At 50.9% G+C, this 16,778-nt stretch overlaps 9 protein-coding genes across 9 annotated transcripts; 2 read left to right on the top strand and 7 right to left on the bottom strand.

Annotated features, from left to right (window-relative positions):
- Nucleotides 1-287: 287 nt before the first annotated feature.
- TrAtP1_002055 (uncharacterized protein) lies at nucleotides 288-1,775 on the bottom strand (the record flags this gene model as incomplete). The annotated part of the gene is made up of 1 exon (XM_014085626.2): nucleotides 288-1,775. The coding sequence occupies one exon, from the start codon at nucleotides 1,773-1,775 to the stop codon at nucleotides 288-290; it is 1,488 nt and encodes a 495-aa protein (XP_013941101.2).
- A 1,129-nt stretch (nucleotides 1,776-2,904) lies between these two features.
- Nucleotides 2,905-3,330, bottom strand: TrAtP1_002054 (uncharacterized protein; the record flags this gene model as incomplete). The annotated part of the gene is made up of 1 exon (XM_066111287.1): nucleotides 2,905-3,330. One exon carries the CDS (start codon nucleotides 3,328-3,330, stop codon nucleotides 2,905-2,907), a length of 426 nt encoding a protein of 141 aa, XP_065967361.1.
- Nucleotides 3,331-3,909: 579 nt separating this feature from the next.
- Nucleotides 3,910-4,461, bottom strand: TrAtP1_002053 (uncharacterized protein; the record flags this gene model as incomplete). Its single annotated transcript, XM_014085627.2, has 2 exons — nucleotides 3,910-4,364; nucleotides 4,449-4,461. The coding sequence occupies 2 exons, from the start codon at nucleotides 4,459-4,461 to the stop codon at nucleotides 3,910-3,912; spliced, it is 468 nt and encodes a 155-aa protein (XP_013941102.2).
- Nucleotides 4,462-4,674: 213 nt separating this feature from the next.
- Nucleotides 4,675-5,199, bottom strand: TrAtP1_002052 (uncharacterized protein; the record flags this gene model as incomplete). Its single annotated transcript, XM_066111286.1, has 1 exon — nucleotides 4,675-5,199. One exon carries the CDS (start codon nucleotides 5,197-5,199, stop codon nucleotides 4,675-4,677), a length of 525 nt encoding a protein of 174 aa, XP_065967360.1.
- Nucleotides 5,200-6,377: 1,178 nt separating this feature from the next.
- Nucleotides 6,378-7,600, bottom strand: TrAtP1_002051 (uncharacterized protein). The gene has a single exon (XM_066111285.1). It carries the CDS (start codon nucleotides 7,200-7,202, stop codon nucleotides 6,459-6,461), a length of 744 nt encoding a protein of 247 aa, XP_065967359.1. The 5' UTR covers nucleotides 7,203-7,600; the 3' UTR covers nucleotides 6,378-6,458.
- Nucleotides 7,526-7,909, top strand: TrAtP1_002050 (uncharacterized protein; the record flags this gene model as incomplete). Its single annotated transcript, XM_014085628.2, has 1 exon — nucleotides 7,526-7,909. The coding sequence occupies one exon, from the start codon at nucleotides 7,526-7,528 to the stop codon at nucleotides 7,907-7,909; it is 384 nt and encodes a 127-aa protein (XP_013941103.2).
- A 263-nt stretch (nucleotides 7,910-8,172) lies between these two features.
- TrAtP1_002049 (uncharacterized protein) lies at nucleotides 8,173-9,490 on the bottom strand (the record flags this gene model as incomplete). The annotated part of the gene is made up of 3 exons (XM_066111284.1): nucleotides 8,173-8,506; nucleotides 8,578-8,693; nucleotides 8,750-9,490. The coding sequence occupies 3 exons, from the start codon at nucleotides 9,488-9,490 to the stop codon at nucleotides 8,173-8,175; spliced, it is 1,191 nt and encodes a 396-aa protein (XP_065967358.1).
- Nucleotides 9,491-10,453: 963 nt separating this feature from the next.
- TrAtP1_002048 (uncharacterized protein) lies at nucleotides 10,454-10,821 on the top strand (the record flags this gene model as incomplete). The annotated part of the gene is made up of 2 exons (XM_066111283.1): nucleotides 10,454-10,708; nucleotides 10,783-10,821. 2 exons carry the CDS (start codon nucleotides 10,454-10,456, stop codon nucleotides 10,819-10,821), a joined length of 294 nt encoding a protein of 97 aa, XP_065967357.1.
- Nucleotides 10,822-13,882: 3,061 nt separating this feature from the next.
- On the bottom strand, nucleotides 13,883-15,242 carry TrAtP1_002047 (uncharacterized protein). Its single transcript, XM_014085631.2, has 3 exons — nucleotides 15,103-15,242; nucleotides 14,590-15,019; nucleotides 13,883-14,536 (listed from the first exon to the last, which is right to left on the bottom strand). The coding sequence occupies exons 1-2, from the start codon at nucleotides 15,167-15,169 to the stop codon at nucleotides 14,592-14,594; spliced, it is 495 nt and encodes a 164-aa protein (XP_013941106.2). The 5' UTR covers nucleotides 15,170-15,242; the 3' UTR covers nucleotides 13,883-14,536; nucleotides 14,590-14,591.
- Nucleotides 15,243-16,778: the final 1,536 nt, after the last annotated feature.

The following is a 16,778-nucleotide window of genomic DNA, read 5'->3' as shown; positions in this document are numbered from 1 at the left end:
CTGAGTGCTATTAACATTACTTGGAGTCTTTGACATCTTTTTTAACTAGCCATAACTGCGTGAAAATACATGGTTTTTGTTGCTTATTCCAAAGCCAACGCCTACCGGTACATTAAAGAGAGAGGTTATAAAATCAAACCCGCTTTCATTGCCAATGGGGTGAAAATAAAACAGTAAAGAAGAAATCAGGGTATTGAGGACTTTCTTTCTTTTTGTATGCAAAAAGCAAAAAGAGATGGAGTATATCAAAGAAAAAAAAGACGCCCTAAACCTCTTTTTGATTCGCTTTACTGAAATCCTTCACGCCAGATGACGGGCAAAAAGACAATACACGCCTTCCACAAGATGAGCACGGCGTCCAGTATCGCCAGCGGCAGCTTCCAGAAGCCCAGCGGGCCGCCAATGACGTTGCAGGCGTTCATCCAGATGGCCACAAAGGCGACGTAGAAGAAGTGGTACGCCAGCACCAGGGGCCGCTGGATGATGCCGCCGAGCAGGCCAGCCGGGCCGTCGGTCCAGCCGCGGCGGAAGTACTCGAAGCAGCCCATCTGCAGGGCGCGCAGCTGGCGGTCGTTTGCGGCGAAGAGCGAGTACAGCGCCTGGGCGAGCGTGTTGATGATGCTGGTGAAGTTCTTGCGGCGCCAGTACAGCTTGTGCATGGCGTCGCGGATGGCCTTTGCGTCGTCGAGGTTGGGCACGCGCTCGGGGTGCAGCAGCTCGGCCAGCAGCACGGCGTCGTTGAAGGCCACGGTCATGCCGCCGCCCGTCAGCGGGTGCCGCATGTTGAGGGCGTCGCCGAGCACGACGAGCCCGTTGGGCGTCTGCGGCACGGCGGGCAGCCAGCTGTTGGGCATGCTGCGCGGGATCTTGCCGTCGGCGAGGGCCTTTTCGGCGGCTGGGCGCACCGACGCGGGCAGGGCCGGGATGGCGTGCTTCTTGATGTAGCCGCGCACGCCGCCGGCCTCGACCGACGCCTCGGGGATGTTCTGCGGCACGTCAAAGAGCGCGCGCGTCTCGTGGGTGCCGATCTGGTACAGCAGGATGGGGTAGGCGTTGCCGATGATGACGTGGCCGTGCAGCGGCGTGGGCAGGACCGTGTCGACCAGCTCGAGGGCGTAGAACTTGCTCTTGACGACGGGCTTGGTCTCGAGCACCTGCTTGCGGAACTTGGAGTCGTAGCCGTCGGCCACAATGGTCAGCTTGCCGAAGAAGAAGTCGTTCTTCTTCTCGTTGGCCTCCTTGTCCACCGTGGTGCGCGACTCCACGCCCAGGATCTGGTCTTCGAACTCGCCCCGGATCGTCTTGACAACCTCGGTCTCGACCACTGTGATGTTCTTGTGCCCCAGGCAGGCCTTTCGCAGCTGCGTGATGAATTTGCCGTGGTGGAATCCGCATCCCTGCTGCTTCTCGCCCTCTGTCCCTCTGCCGCTCCAGGCATGTGTGACCTCGCCCTTTTCGTTGAGCCTGGGGTACGGAATGGCGCAGGGCTCTCCGTGGTAGATGACGTTGTAGCCGTAGCAGGGGATGGCGTCGATGCCCTCGACGCAGTGGCCCAGGCCCAGCTTCTTCAGCGCTGCCAGGCCACCGGGCTGGAGGAGTTCGCCCACGATCCGGTCGGGCTCGTGCATCCACCGCTCCAGGAGAAGCACGGAGCGGCCCTGGTTGGCGAGCGCGTAGGCGGCAGCGCAGCCAAAGATGCCGGCACCGACGACGACGACGTCTGCTTCGTGGTAGCGATCGCGCCGCTCGCGCGCATAGGTGTGTGAGGATGTCATTGTTTCCGACATGGGGGGAGAATAGAGCGGGTGGTTGCGAATTAATCAAACGTAGTTTTCGATCCTAGAGAGGGGTGTGTCGAAGAGCAGTTGAGGCAATTGGAAGCACTAATGAAAAAGACTCTCTATCGAAGAAGAAGAAGAAGAAGATGAAGAAGAAGTCGTCTATCGCTCGTCGAGGGTATTTATTCGTTCTTTCGTTCTTCGTGGCTCGTTATAAATAGTAGAAAAAAAAAGAGCAGTGACTGAACTGGCTGTCACAAGCCAAAAAAGGCGAAGAGAGTGAGATTGAAGTAGAGAAAAGGGAAGAGAAAAAACGACGGCGCCGCAATTGACCAATCCGCGAGGACCAAAATCAAGCTGATAACCACAATGATGTGCCCAGTCCCTTGCTCATGACATGACGAACATGAAGGAAAAGGAGCTCTATCACATGATTATGGAACGATGAACTGGTCCTTTGGTGGTTTTTCTGGGCTGCAAAGGTGGTCCAAAGCTGCCTAGCGGCCAGGGGTCCGAATACGATTGCGGGATGGTGGGGAAGTTGAAAATTCCGGCTTTGGAGCAATTCGATTGCAATTGGCCTAGTCCTCTCTGAGACTAAAGCAAAGTCTGTAATCAGTCTTTTTTGTTGGCTGTTGAATGTGGCAGGTGGGGTGAATTTGGCGAGATTGGCGAGACAGTCAGTATTCGCTAAGTGGCGGCAACTGCTGCATCAACTTGTTCTGAAGCGAGCTAAAGAAGGAAGATGTCACGAAATACATCACTTACCAGGTACCATCTGTCAATTTATTTGTCTTGGGTGTGAATACAATTTCTGGATAATAATTCATTCATTGCGTCGCAGACGTCTGCAAAATGGCATCACCTGGTTGTTCCCAGCTCTTTGATTTCCTACCCTGAACAGCTGGGCCATTGCGCATCATAATTCCAACAACAGTAATTGATTGCTTCAAATTCGAGTATATGCAAGTTTCACGACGAAGAAGCAGAGACTCGTATGTTATTTCTTACGAATCAAAAAAAAAAGACTCATGGTGCCCAAGGCAATAACCAACTAACGAGTTCGTTAATTCCACTCATTAACACGCTCTATTCGAGCTATTGGCTTGGAATCTGCATCAATCAATCATCGCCTTCCAGCTGCCGCCGTATACAGACTCTTAATGTCCTTCTTCCACTGGTTCGCGTTTGGCCTAAGAAGACGTCGGTCGTACGTCAGCAAGCCGTTGACTTCGCCTTCGACATCGGTCGTCTGTGTCCAGATGCCGCCGCTACAAGCATATCGCTCTACCTGGTCGCGGAACTCGCTGAACAAGAGGCTGGCCCGATAGTTGTAGGAAGTGAGGTCAGCGTTGACTTCATAAGTCTGGTTGATGGTGTTGATTGCCTCTTGGACATTCCAAAGACTGATTATCGTGTTAGTCGTGATTCTATCTGATGGCCAATGGGTCCATGGGAGGGACAAAGAGAAGAACCAAAACTTACTGCTCAATCGACACGTTATGACCAATGCCGCCCCATTCGCCCTGGAATCCAATGCGACTGGGGTCATATGGTCTGGACGGCGTGGAGTAAAAGGGCGTGCCACATTGCGGGTTGGCGTAGTGATGGTTGTCCTACACATCAACGATTAGTCCACAACACTCTCCAATTCTTCGTCTTCGCCTTCATCAACAAAAGACTCAATTAATTGGCAATCAACTTACAGAAAAGTCACCGCTGCCATGATCATTCCAACCTGTCGTGGCGTCAATTATTCTTGTGGGGTCGATGCTGCGGACTACATCTACGAGGGCCGCCTCGGGATACGGAGGACCCGGGAGCTGTCCCCATCCTTCGTTATAGATGACCTGCACATTTTCATGTCAGCTCGCATTACAAATACTTATAATTAACTGCAGAGAAAAAAACGAACCCAAGTCACAATTGATGGATAATTCTTATGCTCATGAATAAGAACTTCGAGCTGGCGCTGAAACTCGGCTTGCTGGGCTGGATTGGGTGGTCGACTGCCATCGGCCACAAGGCTGGGCATATCTTGGATGACCATCAGGCCCAGTTCGTCACAAGCCCGGTAGAACAGGTCAGGTTCAACTTTGATCTGGAGGCATCTCGGTTTAGTATTCATCCTTCATCCAGTCGAGAACGCATGGTGATGGGTAAAAGCGCAACCACTTACATGCTTTCGGACGGCGTTGAAACCAAGGCTTTTGAGCATCTTCAGATCATACACCATGGCTTCTCTGTTGGGAGGCGCATAGAGTCCGTCAGGCCAGAAACCTTGATCGAGCGTGCCAAAGATAAAGGTGAATTGCCCGTTTAGCAGTGGCCTTTGAACTCCCTTGACCTTGCCGCTCGTGATTGAGCGGAAGCCGGTGTAGCTGGATACTTCGTCATCACCCAGTGTCACTGTCAGGTTATACAGAGTTGGAGACGATGGAGACCACAGCTTTGGTTGCTTGACCTTGAAAGTAAACTCCTTGTCTGAAGGCCCGCTCTGCGACGCAACGGCGCGACCGTTTTGGCCGATGACTGACACCTTGGCCGAGACACCCTGCTTGCCTGAGCTGTGAACCGTCACGGTGACTATCGATCGAGGTTAGCTGGGCACTTCATCTTCAAATGTCTGCAGAAGAAATCCAAAGAGCAGCGATTTTGGTGGCTTCATACCTGTGCCATCCATGCCAGCAGCGACATCAAGCGCAGTGATGTGATTTGCAGGCACGCTCTCCAACCATACGGATTGCCATATACCAGAGCAAGATCTGTAAAAGATGTGACTAGGGTTTCGCGTCTGCTTTCCAATTGGGATGACATCCAGATCCGTGGGATCGTGAACAAAGACAGTTCTTCCATCGGATTAGCATCTACCTAATTAAAAGGCCGATGGTTTGACTTACAAGCTGTTGTCTCCGTCTTTGAGGAGCTTGGTGATATCTAATCCGAAGCGGAAGTATCCTCCAGTGTTATTCCCGGCCTTGACACCATTCACAAACACCGTCGCCTGATAGTCGACTGCTTCAAAGTTGAGAATGACATTCTGGCCATTCCAGCCTTTGGGTGTCTTGAAGCTGGTCGCGAACCACATATCAGTTACGTTTAGCGTCTGAAGCCCCGAAAGTGCGCTCTCAACGCATGACGGCACGAGCACCTCGCGCTGGAGCTTGCCTTGGGGAGGACTGCCCGCGTCGGCTCCAGGGCTGGCAGGCTGGAATGTCCAGATGCCATTGAGGCTTTGCCAGCTATCGCGCTGAAGCTGTGGCCGGGGATATTCTGGCCATGGATCGGTGCCGACTTTGTACGTCCACTCCGTATCAAGAGGCGGTGTCTGGACTTTGTAGGGGACCGGCTGGCTGCCCTGCGCAACAGCAGTGCTGAGGCAACTCGCAAGAGCGACAAGGCCTGCTGGGGACAGAATCATCACGGACGCGGTGTCTTTCTGTCCAGATTTCTTTTGCGGATAAACAAAGTGGCCGCAAGCCTGGGTATGAATGGATGGAGAAGCTCAAAGTGAAAGATCAACCCTGAGACATGCTTCCTCCCTTTGTTTTTTCCACCAGGACGAGAGAAGACTCGCGCCTATAAATACTCAAAATGTCTTCAACGTAACCCCCCCTTGCATCAAGCTCATCACTTTCCCCTCTTTTCCATTTCTTATGCCACCCGGGTCAAGGATACGCTGCATGCGAATGGCGGCCTGTTGTCCTACGCGCAGACGCCCGTCTCTCTACCTCATAGTGACGGCCGGTGTGGGGATGCAGATGCGAATTGGTCCCAGTAGCCTATGTAAGAGCGAGCAGCGAGAAGACCAGGATTCAGCATGTACATACATTGAACATGGCCTAACTGCTCGTAGGATTGCATGGTTCTCAACCTCCTCAGCAACAAGTGTTGGCTCCGGACGAACATCATGACATTGGAAGAAGCGGAGCCTCGAATGCCGATCAATGCGGAGAAGAATCTCAGATCCCTCTCTGTCGTGTCCCCTCTTCTTATTCCCACCCTCAATGCGAAATCTAGCAAATCTCCATATATATCGTTAAGCTTAATTACTTCTTGGTAGGACTTGTCAGACGTCCTCATTACCCGCCATCGTAGATATATGGGGGGGTCCCTGGATGAGACACTGCCCTGAGCAAATGTTGCAACGGATGGTACGGCCATTTAGCGGCGGTGGACAAGTGGTGAGGATTTCTTTCTTCTCCTCCAAGGCGAGGATATGCTGGCCGGGTTACATCGTGCAACACTAAATCATCTGACGCCATTAGTATACAGGTGTCGTGAGGGGAAGCCAAGAACGTACAGCTAAGTTTATGGAACAAGATGCTTGGCTCAGCGACCGCGTCTTTTAGCGGGTATGTGTGATTGGGTCGCATAAACAATGCCGAACGATATTCCACGGTAGATCGAATGGGTCCCTTACTAGGGCATCGCGGATTTCCTAATTTGTTCGTCGTAGCCTAGGCTCTGATCCCTCAACTAGCCGGGGACGAATACTGGGGACTAATTGATACCTTTCACAAAGGCGTGTCCGTTGCTGACCGCTTGATGGGGATTTCACAAGACGGAGACAAGGTAAGAGTGAATGTAAAGTAAACTGTCATCTGATGGATGTAGGACTTGTACTTCTGGCTACCTAATTACATTAACGGAAAATCCATCCTCAAAATCAAACACACATTATTTCTCATGCTGGCCCTCCACAACGCTGACCTCTCGGCCCTCCACAAGTACGGGCTCCTGTACCTGGAATGCCGTCTCAAGTGCCTGCATTGGCGGCGGCATCAACGACCGCCCTGAGATACATACCGGTATCAGCATTCGGATTCGTGGTTCAAGTACCGGGAGGGTAGACGTGAAACTTGCAAGTCGCTGGGTTGCAGTTTGCTGGTTCGTTTGAGCCATGGACCTGGCTCTCGACCTGGCTCTACGTTCAGTGCTCACCTCGTTAGCCGCTTGCCAGGCCTCGCGGGAGACCTCTTGAATCTCTGATTGATCTTCGAGACTCATTCTCATGGCTTGTCCATTTTGAGAAGGGGGACGGGCGCCGTAAGCTCCGAAGATGGTTAATTCATCTGTGTGAGACGCGTAAGGCTCGTTGCCCTGCCCCTGAGAATGCGAAGGGGGATATGGCTGCGATCGACCCCCATGGTGTAATGCCCAGGATTCGGGGTCTCCATTCTGCCATGTCGAGGGGTTGGAGTCTACATTATGCCATGCCCATGGGTTGGAATCTCCATTGTGTAACGCCCAGGATTCAGGGTCTCCATTGTACCATGCTGAGGTGTCTGGATGAGTGGGAGAGTATGGCGTAATCATTCTGTGTGGTTGTTGAGATCCTGGGTCGCCATGCTGCATTTGGGCTCCATACAGAGCATGATACTCTGGAGCTGCAATTTCTGAGCGTACGTTGCCCGAGTTCATTGTTGTGTTTGCCGCGTGTCCATAAGTGCGGGCGCCCTCTTGAGCATATGGAAAACTACCGAGTTCAGAAAGACCGCCAGGAACCTGTTGGTATGCAAATGGCGACTGCAACGGTGTCGGAGTCTGTTCGTGATAGTTTGAAGAGTAAGGAGTTGAGAAATTGTGGGGATATGCCGGCTGTGAAGAGAAACGCTGCGCGATGTTTGTAGAGTATTGGGAAGTAGTTGACTGCGAAGCATGCAATTGGATGGTAGCCTCCGCAGCAAGCCTCCTTTGGCGTGCTCTGTGCAGAGCTAGTGCTGCATAGGAGCTACTCTCTCGAGATGGAACGTTTTGGGATGAAGCAGCTGCTTGAGAAGAAGAAGAGGCTCTCCGAGAAGAAGCGAGTGCTTGAGAAGAGACAGCCGTTTGAGAAGAAGAAACTCTCCGAGAAGATGCAAGTGCTTGAGAAGAAGCAGCTGTTTGAGAAGAAGAAGCTCTCCGAGAAGAAGCTCTCCGAGAAGAAACGAGTTCTTGAAAAGCAGCAGCTGTTTGAGAAGCAGAAGCTCTCCGAGAAGAAGAAGTTCTCCGAGAAGAAACGAGTGCTTGAGAAGAAGCAGCTGTTTGAGAAGAAGAAGCTCTCCGAGAGGGAACAAGTGCTTGAGAAGAGACAGCCGTTTGAGAAGAAGAAGCTCTCCGAGAGGGAACAAGTGCTTGAGACGAGATAGCCGTTTGAGAAGAAGAAGCTCTCCGAGAAGAAACGAGTGCTTGAGAAGAAGAAGCTCTCTGAGAAGAAGCGAGTGCTTGAGAAGAAGAAGCTCTCTGAGAAGAAGCGAGTGCTTGAGAAGAAGCAAGTGGTCGAGAAGAAGCAAGTGGTCGAGAAGAAGCAAGTGGTCGAGACGAAACAGCTACTCGAGATGGAGCGGTAACTAATTCAGACGAAGCAGCTACTTGAGACGAAGCAGCTACTTGAGACGAAGCGGCAGCTGATTCAGACAAAGTACCTCCTGAAGATGAAGCAGCCACTGGCTCCGACGCAGCGACTGTTGGTTGACTGGTTGTAGCTCGAGGTGAGTGCGAAGAGGCCTCTGCGGCCTGGGAGTTCGCCGACGACTGAGATGCTGTTCGTCTGCGCCATTCTTGCTTCGCCCTCTGGCGGGCAGCCGCGGTTCTCGACTGGGATCTGGTAATCATATCCGTGGCGACGTTGTGGGATTCTGAAGAATTCATCGACGACGAGTGAAGAGGAGATGAAGAAGGCAAAGTCGCTCGAGACTGGGACGGGGTGGGCGGTTTTGATATCACTTTTTCCTGTGCAGGTGGCACTTGCTCGACAGTCGGCACTGCCTGCCTGATTGTTCCTGGCTGCGGAATTTCGGCCAGCCGAACACCCGACACATGGTGCAGAGCTCCTTCTTCTTCTCGAGAACACGTCACCGCCTGTTGATTAAAGTGCTGCAGATTGTAGGCTGGCGGTGAATACTCGTCTGCTGGCTCGCTTATGACTGCCATCTGTAGGTTTTTATTAGTAAACTGTTTCAAGAAGGAGGTGGAGTGTCATTGCCTACAGCCGAAGCGCTGTCCTCGGATGCCGGTTGGAAAGTCTTGTAACCCATAGGGGATGAATGTGCTGTAAAGTAGCTAGCAGGTGATATTTGTCCGGCACTGCTGGCAAAAGAAGACCTCTGCTCGCTGTTGCTTTGGCTCGTGGAAGGGCTTGCAGTAGTGCTCTGACCGTTGAAGAGATTGAATGCCTCTTCTGCAGCCATATAGGCATTGGGAAAGGGGTTCTCGACGGCCCAGTTCGTCGAAGATGCCGGCGTAGTGTGGTAGCAGGTCAATTGAGGCTCCCACGTCCCCTTTGGAGATTGTTCATACGTAGCCATGCTGTTGAACATGCCATTGAACATGCCATTGGAAAGACCCAAAGGGACAAAAAAGGAAGCACCAAGGGAAAGAGTCTCGGAAGAAAGGGGCTCTTCAGTAGCGAGAGTGCAATAGTTCGTCTCTGAAGCGATTTGGGTCGAAGACAAGCAAGATTCCCTTTGACGTCTAGGCGCAGAGGCCTTTCTCGGTTGCTTCGTTTGAGGAGACGAACTGGAAGAAATTGCCGTCGCAGTCTTTTTTCTTTTGGAACCTCGAGGAGTTTTTGGGGAACGGCCCTCAGTAGAGTCCAATTTGGAGACTACTGGAACATGGTCAGGGAAAACGTTACCCACGTCGTTACTCATACGAGTATCCGAGCCAGCTTCAGCTGTCACAGGTGTATCCCGCTCTATTGCATGCTGAAGGATTGTCGTGACAGGCATGGTTGTTATTGATTTCAAAGGACGTATGACCGATCTCTCGGTACAGGCTGGTCAAGGAAAACTTGGTCAAAGCAGTCAAGAAAAACAAGCCAGAGCCGCTATCGTAATGGTTCTTTGTGAAATTAAAACAAGGGGGACTATGCAGTTGGAGAAGATTGGGGCCGCTCTTGTTTAAATACAATTTCGGATCAAAGATGGGACTGGGTGGCAGACAATGTGATACACGCATGCAATTTGTACGGCAAAAACCCATGCATGGCAAGCAAGGAATGTCTGTCTCAGTCACAACTCACCTCACCTGAGCCCTCTACGTCAACAGCAATGATAAGGCCGCAAAGCAGTGTGTAGGGATATCAGGGATGGGTGTCGAGCGTCCCACTCGTGAACAATGAAGATTGGGCAGCTTGTCCCGGGACATGGATAGAATCAGGCTGTCTCGCAGAACAAGACGCGCACGGGCATATTGAAGCTGCCCGTACATGCTCTGCGCTGGCTTCATGTTCCCCGAACTAATAGAATCTCGCCGTGACGGGACGGCCCCCAAGGACGATCCACAATTATGCGTTGTTGTTTGTTTGTTTGTGCTTCGAGGCCTTGAGTCTGCTTCAGCTTCCTTGATTCGCCCGCCATGCCCAAAGCTGCAGGGTTCACCACGCATTGGTGTCGGCAGAAAATATGGCAAAAGGCACCCTCCAGTGTGGTGGCCATACAGCCACTGCAGCGAATAGGGAACAAGGCCATCGAGCCCGTTGCCCGGTCTGTGATTGCGGGGGGAAATGTCAGCCCATATTAATACTTGGGTATTGCTCCATGGCATAGCGAAAGACGAACCTGCTGCATTTGCTGTCCCGCCTTCCCACCGACTCTCACCATCGTCCCTCGCCACAGTACTCTCCCAGGCAGTCCGTATAAGAGCCCGGTCTCTCTCATGTTTCTCAGACGTTCAGCTCTGGAGACTACTCGATGCAGACATCCCAGCTAGGCCCACTAGCTAGTGCCTCACCGGTTGACCGCGGCAATTTGGTGGCTTGGGCTTGGACCCATCTGCGAGCGACAAGTTTGACGGGTGCCAGGGCTCTCTTCTCCCGTCTTGCAGTAGCTTCATGGGCAGGCCTACATGGAGCCCCCATCATTGTGTTAGCTCCGGCAGGAAAGCCATGTGTGGAGCTTGGATTGGTGGAGGACTCCGTATCTGGAATTGTTCGCAGCTTGGTCAGTGTAAGTCCAACTTACAGTATCTCTGCAAAGCAAAAAAAATTGGACTCTGAGAACAAGGGAAAATGCCAAAGCAGAGAAGCGAGAGAGCGGGCAGGATTCGAGACTCGCTTTAGCGGCGTGGGTATTCCAATAGCGACGACGCCAAAAGCCGCGAGGCTGGCGCCAAAATTATGCATGCAAAGTAGCAAACATTCGCCGCAGATGAGCTCGAAACAGCGCGCCCAATATTACCCCTGCTGTCTTGGATGGCTGTTACGCACACCGGCGGCTGATTCGTCCTTCCAGAGCCGTGGATGCGTTTGGGTGAGCTCAAAGACAATCATGTGGTTGGACCTTGGAAGCAGGGAGAGAGGTGGCGGAACCAAAGCTGCCGTCGAGCAAGCGATACTCGAGAGATGCCACTGCTATCTCTGGCATTCATGGAGGTACTCTTGATTCACTCTAGAGGTACATGTATGTAGGTAAGTTGGGATTTCTACAGGATTTGGTTTTTATATCTCTGCGTTGTTCGGACTGTCACGTGGGAAAGAGTCCTCCTGGATTTCCACCTTGCCATCCAGGCTCCAATAACTCACAATTCTGTCACATCTTCCAGCACCATGTCTAAATTCTTTGTTAGATAAAAGTCTTTGAGTGGCGGATGAATGAATGATGGAGGCCAGCTCAATGGATTGCAGCCCGCGAAGCCGCGAGAGCGTCAATATCAGATCAGGGCTGCGGAGTGGAAAGTTCCACAGCCGGAAATGCTTGAGGTCACCTGTCCACTCGAAACCCCATCCGATGACCCCTGGTCCAGCCGAGCTTTTTCTCTTTGTTTCGGCGGCCTGCACTGTCTTGAACGGCATTAGGCTTGCTATGGGGTTTTATACAGCAATATGCATCCTATTGTCTCAACATTTTGGATATCTTGAAAGATCTGCCATTTATCAACCCAGAAAAGGAATCAGCAGGTACATATCATGAGTTATGAGCTTAGCTCACACTGTCCAAAACAAAAAGAAGGGAGCCAACTTTTTTTTACGTGTCTAGACTGTTTAACTTCTCTGTCACCGATGGCGGATAACCAGCGCCGTGGAATCATCTCACTAGGGAGCGAGGAAATAGGATCTTGGCTTTGGGCGGACGATGCGTATAAACTCTGGAGCAAGGAGATAAAGTCAGCATTGCTCTGGATACAAGGCAAGCCTGGCAGTGGAAAATCGACCCTGTGTAAAAAGATTCTCTGCTCACCAGCAGTCCCAAGGCTTCCGCCTGGTCGTCAACGTCACCGACAAGGCCCTCGACCTCAAGCCCTCCGTCCAGGGCCTGTACGTCAGAAAGAGTCCTTCTGGATTTCTACCTTGCCATCCAGGCTCCAATAATCCACAATCTTTTTCATCCCAAGGCATTTACTGATCTACCATGGTTGCCTAAGGTGGAAAGAGAAACCATAAATCAAAAAGTAGGGAAGAAAAATCACTCCAAATGCTGAGCATTATGCTCTCTGGGCAGTCGCTCCACACCACCGCTTCAATGATCCGATTCGACGGCCGCGGGAAATGATGGTTGAGTCCGAGGCCAGGGTACTAAAGTTTGGTCGTAACCCCAGATCCGGCAAGCTGGATCTTCTGCCAAGGGGCTAAGAGACATTCTAATTAAGACCAGTCGGCGGAACAGAGCCATCCGATGGCAAGGCAAGACGAATGGATAGCGGCACGGGAGAATACGCAAAGAAATCGAAAGGAAGGAAGGGCATATGGCACCCGAAACGCCCGAGAAAAGAATGACAAGATTTGCAGAGAGAGGCCTACAAGAGCAAGGAGGGGTAGAGAGGAGGAGAGCCGGCTTTGGTCTAAGCCGTGCATATTCAGCCGCCCCGTGGCTGCATGCCGAGTGTTTGTTCCTGCTACATTCATGTTCACGGACGGCCCAATGGCCACTATTGAGACGCGAATTGTGCCGAAGCTGGACGAGACAAGTGCTGCCTCTTCTGCTCTGCCTTTCTGCCGTCTCGTCCTTTGATGCGGCGAACGACGTCGAGCGTGAGATCTGCCGCCAGGCTGCCAAATCTGCGTCAAGACTGAGACAAGCATTCGAGACACATAGTACACGGGGCACATATTCAGAGCGTCTGCCACCCGTGCCAACATAGATGTGTGGGAAAAAAGCCATCGGTCCTTGGAAAGCATTCGATCAAGATGGAACACTGGCAAAAGACTAATCGCCCCTCCTTAGCCGCTATATTCGCTGCATCTACCTTGTTCCTTGCACATGTGGCGTCGAATAGGAATCAGAGTTCAGCTTGTCACATCTGACCGCTAGAATTCTGTCACACAAAATCCTGCAAGTCGGTTCAAGATTTGGTCTCTCTGCGGGCACTCTTACTACTTCGCCGGGTAGCTCAGGATTGTCGTCGACCTCTGGGCCTGCCGAGGCATTCTGAGATTTTCTTCTCCCCGAAGAGATGCAGTGCCTCCTGCCGCGTCATACGCAACCAACAATTATATACTAATGCTCTTGAGATTCCAAGGACCATCACAAAGAACAGGCCCAATTGACACGCTTCAATAGAATAGTAGACTGGGAGCCTGCACGAGCCATTTCAGTACGGAGTATTGCAGCACCAAGGCCCCTCAAGCTCGATATAGTATTCAGCTCGGATACTATGACCGAACTGTAAGTGCCAAGCTGCTGACAGCCGTGAGATCTGCACAGGCCCTACGGAGTATGATCGAGCTTGATGAGCTTTGTCCCACCGATCAGTGGATAGCATGCACGGATAACACAGTTGCCGAGAAGCGAAGGAGAGAAAGAGTATATGTTGAGGGTGGTTGGCATACGGCGATGTGCATTTGGCATGAATAGCTTGATAAATAGAACTAGATCTTGTTTGTTTGACAGATGGAGAGCCCCCTCCTTCGCCTACGGTGCCTTTGGGCCTTTTGGCCGGGCCACTGTTATCTTGTGTCAATGTCCAAGTCATTATTTTCTGATTCTACATAAGCCAGCATAAGACTAGACTCGTACGACATATAATAATGGCATTGCCGCCTTGAGTATGGCAGGGAGGATTGGCATCCCTGGAAGGAAATGTTTGCTCTTAGTGTGTCTCATTTTAGAGAGGTCATTTCTGCCTTGGCACATCAACGCCATCAGTCGGCAAAAAGCAAAGATGAAGTCAAAATTACAGGTAGGAAGCAATCCCCCCCGTTCTGTTGTGGTCTGCTCGTAGCAAATGGCGCGGCCGCTATACTGTCACGAGCAGTCCCAGCTGTATTACCATTGAGCTAAAAGACGGAATTTGGCTGGCGATATTAATTTGCGGCACCGCTGAAATGACATACTCTATACAGTAGATCTATCCTTGGTGGAGTTCAAATTGGTTAATATGGCGTCTATTAATTTCTCATCTCTCATGTCGTGCTCGCGTGTGATGGAAAGGTGTAATAACACATGAATCATATCTGGTGGTGACACCTAAAGAATTCGCGTTGGTTTTCTTTTGTTTTCTTCTAGGGCAATACATACTATACATAGAGTCATATACTCACTGCAGCTTTCATGCAAAAGCCAGTGGAGGGTACACAAGTGCATACAAGTGCTCTTGTCATATCTTAATATTGTTCCAATCTTTGTGTAACTACCTACACATTTGCCTGTCTGACCTGTCACCCCAATTGGGGAACCTATTGCATCACAAAACCCGACTTCAAAACGACAAATGCATTCAGTAAGATTGCCAGACACCGGCAACGTAGAGAGGAGTAATTGAATCCACAAATCATATTCACAACCTTACACCCTTTGAACGAATATTTTCTTGAAAAAGAAAGCGTTCAACTGCGGCAACTATGATCTTGTTAGCAGGCCCTCTTCTCAAAAGCTGTTGCTGGTGCTCGTACCTTTACAATGCCTCGCGGAGAAAGGTGAAAGCGGCAAGGATTGTTCCTGCAAGTGGCAAAGAGCCTCTAATGAAGTTCAAGGTGGTCCAATGATCCAGCAACTTGTTCACCCGGGCTACAGAGGTGTCATCCTTCTCGCTGGCGTCTTTCTTGGCCTCCTCGTGGAGCAATCCGTTGGTGTACTTCATGACAGTGAGTGTAAAGGGCACAATGGACAGGGTGAGGCCAGCGGCTCCCAAGTAGCGTCCCCAAGCTCTGCCATCGCCGTAGGCATCATAGGCCGCGACAAAGTAGGCGAGAGCGGTGCCGATGGCGAACTTTGGCATAGACGCAGCTCCTCGCTGGTAAAGCTCAGCCCAGATCTTGGCGGAAGAATGCTGCACTGCGGCGGCAGCGGGCGCGCCTCCAATGGAGAAGGACATGATGGCTCCTAGATGAGAGTATGAGAAGAAAATCAAAAGACAGATCGCCTTGCGGCAGTATGGGAACTTGACTGGAAGGATTGGAATTTACCAGATAGCCATGCCGAGCCAACAACGCCGGTGGCGACGGCGACCAGAGATGGTCCAGAGAGTTGCATCTTTACAGATCCAGCAATGCTGTATTTCACCGATCCAGAAAGTGTCAAATAGCGTGTTCAGTTGCGAGAGCTGGAGAGTTTGAAAGAGAGAGGCTCAAAGGCTAGCTGTCGAAATCGAACCATGCACTGTTATGATACAGGCCCTAAATCCTACAATGACGTAACAGCTTTGACTTGCGCGTCACTTTTGCAGAGCTAAAGGAGCTCTGAGATTGGTTTTTTCGCGAGTTTTACTCAATTTATTTGAGATGGACTGCGGGTTTATTTTTTACTTTGCTTTGCAGTTGCAAATGCACTCAGTGTCAATAGAGCTGAAATTTGTGGCAACCAAAAGTGAGCCTGATCTGACGGTGGACCAGCTCTTAGAAAGCTTGCCTCGATGGAGGCGGGAGATGTTGTTGAGGTCGCGCGCACCCAGAGCTGAGAATTATTAATAATATGATTTTTGAAAACGACTGTGTAATCATATCACGAGCTCAGAAGCTGGAGATGGCAATTAAATCTTGATTTTAGCCGATGCTGTAACGCTGGATACTCAGCCCGACTGCCCTGTAAACAAAACAGAGTACGAAATGATCCATAATATGGCGTTTCTGTTGTACTTTTTACATTCAAAAGTAGCTTCAATTTGTTGAATTCAGACTGCCCATAATGGATCGTATGAATCTTGACGCGCTTCGCATGACGGATTTCCAAAAAGAAAATGCTCCGTTGTGGAAAGTCATCCAGGCTGCGATCGAGGCAAATGAATTCAGGCTTTTAAAATGGTTGCTATATTATTAGGGGCGATTGGGAAATAATAATCACAGTTTCCAGATTGTACGCAAGTTCTGTAAATGATTCACTAGGAAATTGACCACTTGGGCTTGCGACTGGTACTGGAAGTAGGCTACGATAGAATACCAGAGCCATGTTCTGATTTTTAGATTTTTGCTAATGCGAACCGAGATAGTTTGGTAGTAGCAAATAGCAGAGAGTCTTGCGAAACGCTCTACCCAAATAAGATATAAGACGGGCCTTCAAGTGGATTACAGGCTAATATTCCATCTTGAATCATCTGTCTAGCTATATCCCACTGATGGAGAGAAAGTTCCCTTGCTCTGTCGAAAGCCTCTTCTGGGTGCGATATTGAGCCGTTTTGCAAGGGTTCGACCAACGTCCATCCGTTGCCATATCGGAACATGCCACAGAAAGGTAGCAGTCAGTCGTTTGTGTAGAAAATCCGGGTAACTGACGTCTTCTTTGCTATCAAATGGCAATCTAGCCCACCCGTTCCAGCTCAGTATACCGGATGATGACTATATGAAGAAGAGGTTTGGCGTGACGAGGCTATTTGGACTTGTACATGGGCTGCTGGGCTCCGGGGTGCTGGACACGGACTAGCTGTGATGATGGGCTGAAATTGGTCACGTTGGGAGAAAACCAGGTAATTCTTGTCACAAGAATATTAACAAAAGGGAGAAGAGCTCTTGGGCTGGCCCTTGGGCTTCTCTGAACCAGCCTCTGCTGTTGCAACGCCTTCTTCCCCTAGTTACTCTGTAATTTCGTCGGTGAATCCAACAGGCAAAACAGGAGACCTGGTTTTGCTCCCAGTCTCTTCGCAAGCGTT

This window comes from Trichoderma atroviride, chromosome 1 (assembly GCF_020647795.1).
Source record: "Trichoderma atroviride chromosome 1, complete sequence".
Classification (NCBI taxonomy): domain Eukaryota; kingdom Fungi; phylum Ascomycota; class Sordariomycetes; order Hypocreales; family Hypocreaceae; genus Trichoderma; species Trichoderma atroviride.
The sequence above is the reverse complement of the archived record's forward strand: the minus strand, read 5'-3'. Positions and strand labels throughout refer to the sequence as shown.